Source organism: Sorex fumeus, unplaced genomic scaffold (assembly GCF_029834395.1).
Source record: "Sorex fumeus unplaced genomic scaffold, SorFum_2.1 ptg000125l, whole genome shotgun sequence".
NCBI lineage: Eukaryota > Metazoa > Chordata > Mammalia > Eulipotyphla > Soricidae > Sorex > Sorex fumeus.
The window spans coordinates 4022781-4036976 of record NW_026606182.1 but is presented as its reverse complement, the minus strand read 5'-3'; the positions used below and the strand labels follow the sequence as shown (position 1 = coordinate 4036976).

Here is a 14196-nt window from a genome sequence, read left to right as displayed (position 1 = left end):
AAAAACTCAGGTATATGTGGGTTTTGTGACAGAAATCTCTAGGCTCTCATGGAATTGGGGATGGGTGACCTCCCCCCATCTCCCTATCCTTCTGGGAGCCTGGCAGTCATGCCCATGACCCAGAGACTCAAATAAATCTTGAAAGAGACAGACAAGCTGCAGAGATGCTCCCAGACCCCGAAGTCAGCATCCAGCTAAAAATTTAACTCCACCTGTGCCATCCCATTCAAAATTTTCAGTGACATCTCAAACTTTGCACCACTGATATAGAGGAAGTAGCACACCACACTGGATGGGATGTACAGGAGAAGGCGACCAGTCTTGATTAAAAAAATACTAACAAACAAGTCTTAGCCTATAACAAGTAATCTCTTTTTTTTTTCTTCTGCTTTTTGGGTTACACCGGGCGATGCACAGGAGTTACTCCTGGCTCTGCACTCAGGAATTACCCCTGGCAGTGCTCAGGGGGCCATATGGGATGCTGGGAATAGAACCCGGGTCAGCTGCGTGCAAGGCAAACACCCAACCCGCTGTGCTGTATCTCCAGCCCCAACAAGTAATCTCTTATGCAAAGGCTTAATGGCTCCAGGGTGAGATGGTGAGATACAACAATCTTCACACACTTTCTTCTAAGGAAACCTTTTTTGATCATTTTTAGCAAACTAATCATAACAAGCAAAAAAAAAAAAAAAAAACCTATTCAGGACCTGTTAGTGGGGCAGGCCTGAGTGGTGGTGGGGAAAATTGCGGGTAATGGTGGTGGGACTGATGTTGGAATATGGAATGTAATACATTATCATGAACAACTTTATGAAAATAGTTTTTAAAAACTTTTTTAAATGGGGAGAGGAGATGAAGAGACACTTAGTATTATTACAGAAATGGAAATGAACACAACAATGAGATGTAAACACTGTCATCACTCACCAGTGTGAAAGGCTTATCTCAAAAAGTCTGGAAATAAGCCATGTTGGCATAGATGTGGCCAAAAAGGGGAAGACTCCTTCCCCGCTGATCAAAATGTTGCTTTCACCTCGCGGAGTTCTCAAAAACGACCAGGAGTCCCTGCCAGCCCCAGCAACACCTCCATGGCGCTAACCCGTTCACCTGTGTTCTCTGCGGAACTGGGGCGAAGCAGCCGAGATATGGGAAAACCCCAAATGGTCAACTACGGGCCAGTGCCAAGAAGCTGTGGCCTACGTTCACACGATGCAGGAGAGACACGCAGCCACGCGAGCCGCTGCCTGGCTGCAACCAGAGGGAAGCCTGGTGAGCGGGGGCAGCCGCGAGGACGGGGACACACGGACTGAGTGCTCCCGTGTGTGGGAATGACCCAAGTTCAGAGCCAGGAGTAAGCCCTGACACCGGAAGGGATGCACAACCCCACCAGGCAAAAAGAATAAAGGAAAGTGGTACTCGGGGCCAGGGACAGAACTGGGGTTGACTCATGCAAGTTAAGCACCTAACTGGTAGTTCTCCGGCCCCTGAGGATACTGATATAAAACTTATATAAGTTACTTCAGCCAACTATGGGTCAAAAAAATAGCAAGACATTTGGCTGAAGCAAGCAGTTAAGGAGGTCACGAGCAGATTCAGACTCTCTCTCTCTCTCTCTCTCTTCGCTTTTTGGGTCATACCCGGCAATGCACATTGGTTATTCCCGGTCGGCACTCAGGAATTACTCCTGGCGGTGCTCAGGGGACCATACGGGATGCTGGGAATCGAACCCGGGTTGGCCACATGCAAGGCGAACGCCCTACCTGCTGTGCTATTGCTCCAGCCCCCCCCCCCCAGACTCACTCTTTCATTTAGAATGGGCGTTTTCAACATGTACCCTGAAATGCAACCCAAGGTTTACTCCTGCAAATGAGTTCAGTCGGCACACACATTTCGGCGTGGGCTGGGGAGCCAGCGAAAGGTGTGCTTTTCGTGTGGGAGGAGGCCCACGTTCAACTCTCGGTCCCACATGGTCCCCAAGCACTGTCAAGAGTGACCCCTGAGCATTCAGCAGGAACAGCCCCCAAACACTGCTAAGTGACGCCCACGAAACAAACATAACATCAAAAAGAACCCCCCCCCCCCCCACACACACAAGTTTAGGAGGAACAATTTCCCCACAGAGAACCGTCAGATATGGCTACATCTTGAAGTGCCTAAGAAGTCTCAGGGAAGCAGCCTGCTTAATTTTAATTAAGTACAAACTCCAAACATTAAATTAGGCCAGAGACCTATTACTGTCCCCTGGGAACACTTCGGAAAAGGCTGGCTTGGTAAAGTGTGCGGGAATTAATTGATGAATTAAATGCTACGCAGCCCAACCGGTGTGTGGAAGGGCGTGAGGTAAAACCGATTTCTCTGAGCCAACGGTTGTGAAGTTTGTGCTAGGAAGTCTAGGTGCTGGTCCGCGCCCGGGGCTGGATCCCTGCTGCCCCGGCTGGTTCCCCAAGCTTCACCAGGAATGAGCCCTGAGTGCAGAGCCAGGAGTAATAAGCCCAGAGTATCAGCAGGCTCACTTAACTCATACCTGAACGTCCCACTTTAAGGTACCACAAACGCGTCCGTTACGCGAGGAAGTTTTAGGAAAAGGGAGGAGAGCCGGCGTGAGCCAAACCCCACCCAGAGGCTACGTTCCCTGCGAGCAGAACCGACCAGCAGAAAAACAGACTCAGGTGGAAACGAGCAGCACCCACATGGTGTCACCGCCGAGGCAGCCACCCGCAGTGACCGCTGTCCCCTCAGCCACAGCAACACCCCACCCGCATGGACACCCACCCGGCTGGCTGGCCCCCCGCAGGGAGGGACAGGAGAGGCCCCCCTGAGTCTCTGAGGACCACCCAGCCCACCCCCGCACCCGCTCCTAGGCGCACTGCCTGGGGATTACCTGTGGAGTGAGATTGTGAAGGACCAGCCAGTAACTCGGACGAACTGAGCCGCCGTCACTCCAGGTCGAGGCTGCAAGCACCAGGAGAGACGGTCAGAACCCTCCAAAGCCGCCTGAAGTTCGCCGGCGTGACACAAGCGTACGAGGCCCCCGGGGCTCTGCACTCCTCTGAGGAAGGGGGTTTCTCTCTCCTCCTCACTGCATCATGACCGTGTGGTTGGCCACCCGGGCCCTGCTAACCCTCCCCAGCACGCCTTACGCAAAGGCCACATCGGCATTTTTGGTTTTGGCTTTTTGGGTCACACCCGGCGATGCTCAGGGGTTCCTCCTGGCTCTGCACTCAGGAATCACTCCTGGCGGTGCTCGGGGGACCCTATGGGATGCTGGGAATCGAACCCGGGTCGGCCGCGTGCAAGGCAAACGCCCTCCCCGCTGTGGCCCCTCAGCGTTTTGCTGCCGTTTGTCTTTTCTGCTTCTTTGCTTTTTCTGGTGATGCTAGCGGCCTCACATGTTCAAGACAAGGGCTGGACCTTCGCTGAGCCCTGTCCCAGCCTCCTCCTGTCCCCGGGGAGTCCTTGGGGGCCTGCGTCTCACACTATCGCTTTCCGCCAGAGACGCCTGGCCTGTCACGGGTCACCGCGTTGCGGCCTCCGGCATGCGCCGACTCGGTGCCTGGCCGGGGGTGCTCTCACCTGAGGCGAGCCGCGAGTCCTGTGTCCCCCAGCCCCTGACCGATCGGGGTGCTGTGCTGCTCCAGGGAGAGGACGGTTTGGGGGTGGTCAGGCCGGGCGGGGGGCGGGGCAGCGGGGTAGTGTTCCTTGAGGAAAGATGGTTTTTCCACATCTTGTTGGAGAGATGAGTGGGGTTGTGTCCGATGGGATCCGGGGACCATGTTGATTTATAGTCAGGGAACTTTGCTGTGAGGAGAGAAGAAAGGGCTGAGGCCCGTCCGCTCACGCAGGGGACTGTCACTCTTGACAAATGCACCCAGGACTCGAAGACGTAATAAAACGACGTAATAAAATGAACTCTGGGGTTGCAGAGAGCTCAGTGGGCTAGGACATGGGCGTCACAGGCAGGAGGCCTGGGTCTGCTCCCTGGGCCCCTCCAGGAGGGACCCTGAGCACCACTGGGTGTGTCCCATCCCTGGTCAAAAAACAAAATCCCAATTCTCAACTGCTTTCTTGATTCTTGATAAAGGAGCCGTGTGTGTGTGTGTGTGTGGGGGGGGGGGGGGGGGGGAGGGGGAAGGGAGGGAGGGGGGGTTACAAGAGAAAGGTTTTTTTTTGTTTGTTTGTTTGTTTTGGGGCCACACCCAGCGATGCTCCTGGCAGTGCTTGGGGGACCACATGGAATGCTGGGAATCAAACCCGGGTCGGTCGTGTGCAAGGCAAACGCCCTCCCCATTGTGCTATCGCTCCAGCCCCCCAAGAAAGGTTTTATTCCTAATGTCATTAATGTAACAGATAACGCAACGCACATGCTAGTAGAACTCACTGTCACTGTCCTCCCGTTGTTCATCGATTTTCTCGCGCAGGCCCAGTAACGTCTCCATTGTGAGACTTTGCTGTTACTGTGTTTGGCATATCGAATACGTCACGGGGAGCTTGCCAGGCTTTGCCATGCGGGCGAGATACTCTCAATAGCTTGCCGGGCTCCCCGAGAGGGGCAGAAGAATCAAACTTGGGTCGGCCATGTTGGCTGCGTGCAAGGCAAACGCCCTACCCGCTGTGCTATCGCTCCAGCCCAGCAGAACTCAAATATCTATAAACACGCTGTGAAGAAATGAGTGCCCTGGAAAGGCGTACAGTTCTTGGCTTGGAACACGAGAAATCAATATTCAACATGTTTTAAAAAGAGCATTCAGGGGCTGGAGCGATAGCACAGCAGAGAGGGCATTTGCCTTGCACGTGGCCAACCTGGGTTCGATTCCCAATATCCCATATGGTCCCCTGAGCACCGCCAGGAGTAATTCCTGAGTGCAGAGCCAGGAGGAACCCCTCCGGGTGTGACCCCCCAAAAAAAAAAATTAAAAAAAAAAAGAGCATTCGGGGGCTACAGCGACAGGATAGTGGGGAGCGTATTTGCCTTGTACATGGCCGACCCATGTTCAATCCCCGACATCTCATGTGGTCTCCTGAGCACCAAGTGCATGGCCAGGAGTAACTAACACCTGAGCACCACCGGGTGCGGCCCCCAAACCAAAACCAACCCAAACAAACAAACAAAAAATTCCAAAAAAATAGAGGGATCACTAATGTTCACTCTGCGTTAAGGCAACAGTACATCTCGCTGCAGGTGAAGCTCTAGTTCAGATGGGGAGACAGAGCAGGTGAGCAACAGAACCGGGCACCGCAGGCAGCATCTCACAAGCTCCGCACACGGCTGATGCCAGGCGGTCAGCACAGGCTCCGCAGAGCCAGGTCTCCGAGAATGGGCAGGCAGAGAGGAAGAAAAAGAACCAAACAGAAAAAGAACCAGGACTCGATGGGCCCGGCACCCTCCGCTCCCAGAGTTCTCCTGAGCTTCGGCAGAACATCTGACAGGGAGGGACAGGTAAGGAGGGAGGGCAGGAGCGTGGGCAAGGGGTTTGCAGGGTCTATTCATTCAGAGTGAGGTGGTTAATCTTGCGAACAGAAAGAACCGGAGGAAATGGAACAAGCCCCCCAGGAGATGGCTCCCGGGAGCAAGGGAGAGGGGGGAAGAGGGAGAAATTTTGGGTCTGAATGACACAGTAGAACATCATTAGGAAAAATCAGGTTAGGAAAGAAAGATTTTGGGTGCAACGGCAGGGGGTGGGAGGGAGTCTATGTTTAGTTTTGGACAACTGTGGGGTGACTCTTGGTCACTCACAGGTAAAGCAGAAAACAATACGAGATACAGACAATCAGCAGAAAGGGACGAACGCAAGAGGCTCTCGAGGTGAAAGAGGCAGGCGTGCGAATGAATGCAGAGTGGAGGGTGGAGGTTAGACATGTGGAATGGGGGCGTGGTGGTGGCGGCAGGAGGGATATGGGGGATACTGGTGGTGAGAAATGTCCTCTGGTGGAGGGATGGGTGCTGGAACATCGTATGAGCAAAGCCCAATCACAAACGCTTTATAACTATCTCACAGTGATTCCATTAAAAAAAAAAAGTTTTTAAAAAAGACAGAGGGATGAAGGGAGGAAGGGAGGAAGGGAGGGAGGGAAGGAGGGAAAGAGGGAAGGAAAAGAAAAAAAGGGACAGGAAGGAAGGAAGGAAGGAAGGAAAGGAGGGAGGGAGGGAGGGAAGGAAGGAAAAGGAAGAAAGGGACAGGAAGGAAGGAAGGAAGGAAGGAAGGAAGGAAAGGAGGGAGGGAGGGAGAGAGAAAGGAGCGGGAGTACAATGGGCATGCAAATAAAACAAAAAGCAAATGCCTGGTCCGATCCCCCGCATCCGATATAGTCCCCTGAACACCGCCAGGAGTGATTCCAGACAGACTGCAGAGCCAGGAGTAACTCCTGAGCACAGCCAGGTGTGACCCCAAAACAAGACAAAACAAAAAAACCGTGGAATACTGAGCTGGTGCTTTTCCCATTCACCCACAGCCCAGAAACGTCTGAGCTCTCGAATCCCAGTCTCTCCGTCTACACACGGGCTGAAGGCTAGGGGCCTCCGAGTGATGGCAGGGCTGGCTGAACTCTGGGCAGGACGCAGAGATGGGAGAAAAGGACACGGCCGGCCCGAAAAGGCCATTAACCTGCGGCGGTATAGTAGGCACAGTTGATTTTATTTGTTTTTGCCTGGATAAAGAGCAGAAGCCAGCATGCTTTTAGTGGCGCGAGGTTCAACTTTTGTGAAGGCCAAAGTGCCAATTAGCAGGGACGCCGCACGCACACCTCCAATGGCTTTATTATGCCCACGAGCTTTCTCATTCTCGACTGTCCTCTTAAAAACACAGGTACTTCAACAAACGTTGTCGGTAGGATTAATTAAGGGCCTCCTTTCCTCTTGGCCATCTGCCCACGGGCCTTTGTAAGTGGAAGTGTTTTCAGAGAAAAGCAAGTTATAATTGGCTGCCGTCTGAAGAACCACCTGCACTTAATTGGCTCTTCCTGGATTCCTGGATTCTCCTGGCAGACTGGTTAAGAGAAACGCCCTCGTGTCATCGAGACTGAGCCTCAGCCCTTTCAACATCCTGCAGCTGCCCACGGCGAGGTCACCACCTGCCCGGAGCTTCCTGGAGAACGAAACTCAACTCACGGGCGAGGTGTGACTCCCCTGCCAGCTCTCCAGAGATCATGCAGTTCCTGGGGGAAGGGGAGGAGTCACGCTCCGGGAAGACGCAAGCCGAATGCCTACCTGAAGTGCTATGGACGTTGGTAAAGGAGTTGTCAGAGGCACTATAGGGCCAGGCACCAGGTGAAGGCAGCGAGGTGTTGAGGGAAGAGTTAGACCCTGGGGGTGGACAAGGGGAAGAAAACATTGTGGGTGTCAGCAGAGCCGGTGAGCCCTCAAGATCCGTACTCAATCCTTAACGCAAGAGCAAACCATAGATCTTTCCAAAGACACATGAGGCCTGAGCGGGGGCTCAGGGGCGGAGAACAAGCATTAAGCCCTGGGTTCCAGCCCTGCTAACACCCCACCAAATAAAAAGAAAATAAATGCAAAAATGCTTCCTATTCTTTTGGGGTCAGAGAAATAGTACATTGGGAAAGGCGCTTGCCTTGCAAGCTTCTGACCTGGGCTCGAGCCCTGGCACCATATCCGATTCCCTGAGCCCACCGAGAGGGATCCCTGAGCACAGAGCCAGGAGTAAGCTCTGAGCGTAGCCAGGTGTGGGCCCCAAACAAACAGAAAGTTTCCTGTTTTTTTTTTTCTTTTTGGGTTACACCCGGCGATGCAGATCCTGGCTCTGCACTCAGGAATTACTCCTGACAGTGCTCGGGGAACCCTATGGGATGCTGGGAACTGAGCCTGGGTTGGCCGCGTGCAAGGCAAACGCCCTCCCCGCTGTACTATCGCTCCAGCCCCTGCTGTTATTATTATTATTATTATTATTTTTTATTCTTTTAAATAGGGGACAAGCCCTGAGTGAAGACCTAGAACACAGCTGACGTGTGCGCCGGGACCAAACTTGGGAGGCTGCCACTCACGCGTCGCCCAGTCTGGACACATTCTTCATTCTGTCCTTGTTTCTGATTTTACCTGGGGCCACATCTGGCGATCCACAGCCTGGAGGTACAGCACCTGGCTCCCTCTCAGCCGCCCCACCCCCTCCATTCTTCCGCTTTTTGATGTAAAGGATCAAATACTGCCCAGGGCAATCAAACCTCCAGGTGACAACTGTGCCGAGCTGGGCGCTGAAGTAGTGGGAAGGATGACTCGGCTTCCTTACCTGTGGTGTTATCCCGCAGAAGTTGGTGGTCAGTATCTACAATGGGAGATGTGGCTGTACCCCCCAGCACACTTCCTGGGGTGACGTAGGGGTCAGATTCAGGGTCAATATTTTGGATACCTTTCCATGGCACTCCTGGTTGAAATTCTGAGACAAGGAGAACTGTTGTTAGAAACAGGAGGTTGTCTTAAAAAAAAAAATTAATTAAGCCATTTTCCCTTTCTTTCCTTCTTTTCTTTTCTTTCTTTCTTTCTTTTTTTTTTTTTTTTTTTTTGCTTTTTGGGGTCATACCCAGCGATGCTCAGGGGTTCCTCCTGGCTCTGCACTCAGGAATCACTCCTGGCAGTATTCAGGGAACCCTATGGGATTCTGGGGATTGAACTCAGGACGGCCGCATGCAAGGTAAACGACCTACCTGCTGTGCTACCACTCTGGCCCATTAAGCCATTTTTCTGATTGAAGAAATACTTCTGTGAAGTTTAGTTTTGGAATCTATTTAACCTCAGATTGTCACCATTTAAAGAAAAAATTAAATAGAAAACTATACTCTGTTCTCACATGAGCGGTCCACTGGCTGGACCCTGATCAGAGCCCAGCGCTGGAGAGCAGCACCCACTCTGCAGGGAAACCCACGTCCGCAGCAGGGAGGGGCGGCCTGGGGTAGGTAAGGACCTGGGATACTACTAGGACAGGAAAGGGGAGAAAACCCACAGCTAGAGAGAGGGGCTTCTGCTGGCCACCTCACTGAGGGTCAGCCGACTGCCCGAACAGACCACAGGTCTATGGCAGGAGCTTCTGGCTCATTTTCAACCACATCGAAGGTAGGTAGCACATGAAATTTCACTTCTGGGGCCAGAGCGATAGTACATCGGGGAGGGCATTTGCCTTACACACATGTCGACCCAGGTTCGATCCCAGGCATCCCAAATGGTCCCCTGAGTACTGCCAGGAGGAATTCCTGAGTGCAGAGCCAGATGTGACCCAAAGAGCACCCCCCTTCCAAAAAAAAGAAAAAAATTTCATTTTCCTAACCACGAGAAAAATAATATGTATTAACATGAACAACATACCATACGATCCATAACAGAATGAACTATACACAGTAGCGTGGCAAATATGCCTACACAGGACGGCTTCAAAGGGCACGTGTCAAAGTACTCGATTATCACTTGACACTTTCAACAACGGAAACTGCTTATGTTTGAAACAAGGAGAGAAAAGAAGGAAGAAGGGAACCAAGAGTCTACCTGGACTCATTGATGAGGAATACTGGGGGGAGAAATGCTTGGTACTGGCTTAACAACTAAATCCAGGCAGCGGGCACAGGCCTGAGATGGACGGCAAGGCCTGGCCACTGTGATTATTCTACTCCTGTGACTTTCCTCCGCATGCTGCCGTGTCCACCACATAAAAAGTGACCTTTAAGGTGAACACTGCCCACATCTTCCCGAGCCCCTTCCACAGACCAGCAGAGCTATCCAAGGAGAACTTCCCGCCTTCCCGGCCCTCCCTGCGCCTTGAACGTCATCACTGAACGCCAGACTGAAAGATGGGCCTCGGACGGGTGGGGGCGGAAGGAAGAAGCCCAGAACCCGGAATGAAGAGCCCCCCACCCCAAAAAAAACAATAGATAACCCCCAGAAATGAAAGTGTTTTCTGGACAATACCTGGAGGCCAACTGGCATTGCTGGATTTACTTCCGATTTTATTTGTTGGTGGAGATTTGGCAGGTAACCAGCTATCACCAGCAGGACCCGTGTGGCCACCCAGCGTGTCGCCCTGGATGATATCGAACTGGTTGTACGGTGACCCTCCTCGGGCCTTACCGGGGGCCACGATAGCGCCTGAGGAGGGAGAAAGGAAGTTAAATTCTATCCAGAAGGAACTCCTGTAAACCTTTCCTTTTTTCTTTTTTTTCCCCCAATCCAGAAGAACTGAAAGAAATTCAAGACAGCGAAGCTGATGCACAGAGTGTGGGGAGGCCGAGGGGCTGCCCTGGAGACCAGCAGGTGATTAACAGGCACGGGGACTGTAACTCCTTCCCCTTCCTAAGCCCTGGCACGCTTGCTCTGAAACCCATCACTCACGTTTAAAATTCCCCAGTCTGAGGAAATGAACGCAACTTTGATAAACGAAGGCCCGTGCGTGTCATTATCCTCTCTGGCCCCAGACGGCCGACTCCAGAGAGGAGAGAGGAAGACGCCCGAGGCCTGAAGTGCTGCTGAGGCTCAGGACAGCAGCAAGGCCAGAGAGAGAGCGCAAAGCAAAAAGCATCTGCAATTGCTTTAAATTCCAAAGCACTGAGATGGAATGCCGGCCTGGGGTCCGTGCCAGCACTGAACTCGGCGGCGCTGAGCTCCGGGGCCCCACACGGAGAACAGCAAATCCTTTGTTCCTGCTTCCCTGAGAACGTTTCGGCGGTTTGGTCGGTGCCTGCTCGGTGCATTTTCTATGCTGTGAGGCAGGAAAAGACTTAAAATTCCCTTCAACTTAAACACACACACACACACACACACACACCCTTCCTATGAAAATTGTACATACACACAGACACACATTTTCTATGAAAATTGTTGGTGCATTTTCTATGCTGTGAGGCAGGAAAAGATTTAAAATTCCCTTCAACTTAAGCACACACACACACACACACACACACACACACACACACGCCCCTTCCTATGAAAATTGTACATACACACACACACACATTTTCTATGAAAATTGTTGGTGCATTTTCTATGCTGTGAGGCAGGAAAAGACTTAATATTCTCTTTAACTTACACACACACACACACACACACACACCTTCCTATGAAAATTGTCGGCCTCCATGAGACGTCTCTACTTATTTCCCATGGATTTTATTTATTTTACTTATTTCAATGAATTTTACGTTCTATGGTATCATCCGATCTACTTTCTTTTTTTTATGATGCTGCTTATAAAGAGAGAAGACTCTTTTCCAGAATAATTATTAAATATTTGTGAAGATACTGATGAAAACAATCTGTCTCGTCCAGCCTCGTAAGAATATCATCAAAATTATCTTCCTGTTCAGTGAAAGCACCGTTTTATTTCTGGTGCGGGTGATACACACACACACACACACACACACACACACACACACACACACAGATACGCAACAGCACCTAGCCAAGCAGGAGAAAACGAAAAGCCCCATTACCTTGGGGTCTGCTAAGGAAACGAGGACGATGGCGGCTCTAGGCAATCAGACGTTTTAGCTTCCGGCTACGCTCCCTCCTGCCATCCTGCGTTTATTCCCGTGCACCCACCATGCCTTTGGGGACCTGGGGACTTGGTGACTCATTGGCCAAAGGAAGCGGTACAAGTGACTAAAGCTACAGAGGCTGGGCTTGCATTACTCAGCCCCAAGATTTTACAGTCTGGATCCATCACTCTTGGTTTCATGGCGTGAGCAAACCACAGGGCTTAGCCGTTGCAGGCGGAGAGAGCCGTGTGGGTACTTCGCCAGACCCTGGGCTGCTGCGTGCAGAGAGGCTAATAACGGCCCCCCTGAAAGGCTCAGGCTGACGGAGGGCTGAGGCTGGACGCTGCCATAGGAGCAGCCCAACCATGTCGGACCCATGGCCATCAAGGACCCAGTGGGGTCCAAAGAGATCCACTGTCAGTGGAACAAACACTGACACAGGGGCTGAAGGGAAGTTCTGAGAACTTTTCAGCTGTTCTATAAGGAAATGGAGACGCTCTCTGGAGACAGTCGGTGATGAGGGGCCAGGGTTGGCATTTATTCACAGTCAAAGCCACAACTGACGTCTTGCATGAAGAACAAGACGGCTTTCTGGAAATATCAGGCACGGAGCTATTAGCCACCTTTTGGAGATTAGAGAGTTTAAACAATCAGGATGAAACATATTCACTGTGATCTCCTGCACTTAGAAGTGCAGGAGGGGCCAGAGCCATAGTATAGTGGTGAGCGTTTGCCTTGAATGTGGCCAACCCAGGTCCGATCCCCAGCATCCCATATGGTCCCCCGAGCACTGCCAGCCATAATTTCTGAGTGCAGAGCCAGGAGTAACCCCTGAGCATCACCAGGTGTGACCCCAAAAGCCAAAAAATAATAATAATAATAATAAAAGGCCCTCCCGTTGATCATCGATTTGCTCGAGCGGGCCCAGTAACATCTCCATTGGAGACTTTGTTGTTACTGTGTTTGGCATATCGAATGCGTCACGGGGAGCTTGCCAGGCTCTGCCGTGCGGGCGAGATACTCTCGGTAGCTTGCCGGGCTCTCCGAGAGGGGCGGAGGAATCGAACTCGGGTCAGCCAGGTTGGCTGCGTGCAAGGCAAACACCCTACCGCTGTGCTATCGCTCCAGCCCACAATAATAATAATAAAAAAAATAAAAACAACCACCGGAATGAGATCTCCTTGCTAATTTATGGGGGCTTTGCCCTAACGGTTCTCAAGTTCAATGCCACTCTCCCAGACAGAAGCTTTGCTCTTCAGAGACCACCACTCCAACTTTCTTCAAACTTGCACTTACGTAACTGTCCAAATCTCTGTCCTAGGTGAGGTTAAGATGGTTAGTGAGGGGGAAGAGTCTGGGGCAAGAGGTGGTGGTGGTCACAAGAAAACATCAAAGAGCTGAAGAACCATCCTTCAAATTGATTTCTAAGACATGGCTTCAGATCCCGCAAGGGTCGGAACCATTCCAACGGGACATTTTCTTGCTCTTACCATTTTTGTGCATATTGGCTTCTTGTGTGGCTACAGAGGGCAGTCCCTCCATCATAGAGGTCCACTGTTTAAAGCGAGACTCGGTCCCAGCCTCCTTCCCACCGACCATGCCGTAGTCTATGCCGCCGGAGCTGAACCCTGAAACAGAGAAACCCACTTTAGATCTTTCTGTCCACGTCTCGGGACCCAGGAGCTCTGGGGCAGAACCCACCATGAACGCCTTATCATTTGAAGTCTGTGTCACTGCACAGAATCGAACTGGTTTGAAACACTGACCTTCGTCCTTTTTCATTTGTTTTCTCTTTTTTATTTTTAATTGACTCACAGTAACAAATACATTTACAAAGCTGTTCATGACTGGATTTCAGTCATACAATGTTCCAACACCCGTCCCTCCACGAGTGTATTTTTCCCACCACCAAGGGTCCCCGTTTTCCCTCCCGCCCTCCACCCGTCCTGCTATGCCCACGATGGTATGCCCTTTTCTTTTCTTTTCTCTCCCCCTGTACCCCCCTGCCTTTGTGACTTCTGTTCTTGACTGCTGAAAGTGTGATGACTCTTCGTGGAGGTAGAAAAAATGTGTACTAAGGGCCGGAGCGACAGTATATCGGATTGATTGTTTTGCATGCGGCCGATCTGCATTCGATCTCTGGCATCCCACTGGGTCCCCTGAGCACCACCAGGCATGATTCCTGAGTGCAGAGCCAGAAGTAGCCCCTGAGCATCACTGGGTGTGACCCCAAAAACAACAAAAAACCCCATAAAGAAAAACGTGTATCTACTGCCACTGAACCGAGACCAGCACCACTCCTAACAGCCGTGCCAGGCAGAACAGGGGCTTGGTGACAGGTAGGCAGTGTGTCTCCCACTGAGACGCATTCACAGGCAAAGCCATCGGGTGCAGTGACCAGGTCATGCCCATCAGGTGAGGGCTGTCCGAGGGCATTTCATCTAGGTGGGGCACTGACCGAGTCACGTTCTGAGCAATGACACACATATTTAAGGACGGACTCAGGGCTCAATGGGATCCTGTAGGAACTGGAAGAAATAAAGACCCAGTTCCCATGAGGAAGGTTTTTAGCTCAAGGGGTTTGGACCTTTTTTCCCCCTAAGATGGGAGATAATGAATTTTTTTAAGCAAAATGAGAGACATACTGAGGGCTTGTGTTGGAGAGAAAACAGGCGGCAAAAAGGACCAGATCTGAGCAAGCAACTGGGAAAGTTCTTAGGCAATGAC

At 51.6% G+C, this 14196-nt stretch overlaps 1 protein-coding gene across 6 annotated transcripts in view; it reads right to left on the bottom strand.

The window, feature by feature from the left end:
- The window catches only part of TNRC6B (trinucleotide repeat containing adaptor 6B), a 237727-nt gene that overhangs the window by 2932 nt on the left and 220599 nt on the right, over window positions 1-14196 (bottom strand). For all 6 annotated transcript variants that reach the window (XM_056137430.1, XM_056137432.1, XM_056137435.1 and 3 more), the window contains 6 exons: window positions 12960-13097; window positions 9908-10084; window positions 8241-8387; window positions 7205-7300; window positions 3574-3798; window positions 2882-2952 (listed from right to left, as the gene is read on the bottom strand). In XM_056137430.1, coding sequence (XP_055993405.1) covers window positions 2882-2952; window positions 3574-3798; window positions 7205-7300; window positions 8241-8387; window positions 9908-10084; window positions 12960-13097 — 854 coding nt within the window. The remainder of the gene's footprint in view (window positions 1-2881; window positions 2953-3573; window positions 3799-7204; window positions 7301-8240; window positions 8388-9907; window positions 10085-12959; window positions 13098-14196) is intronic.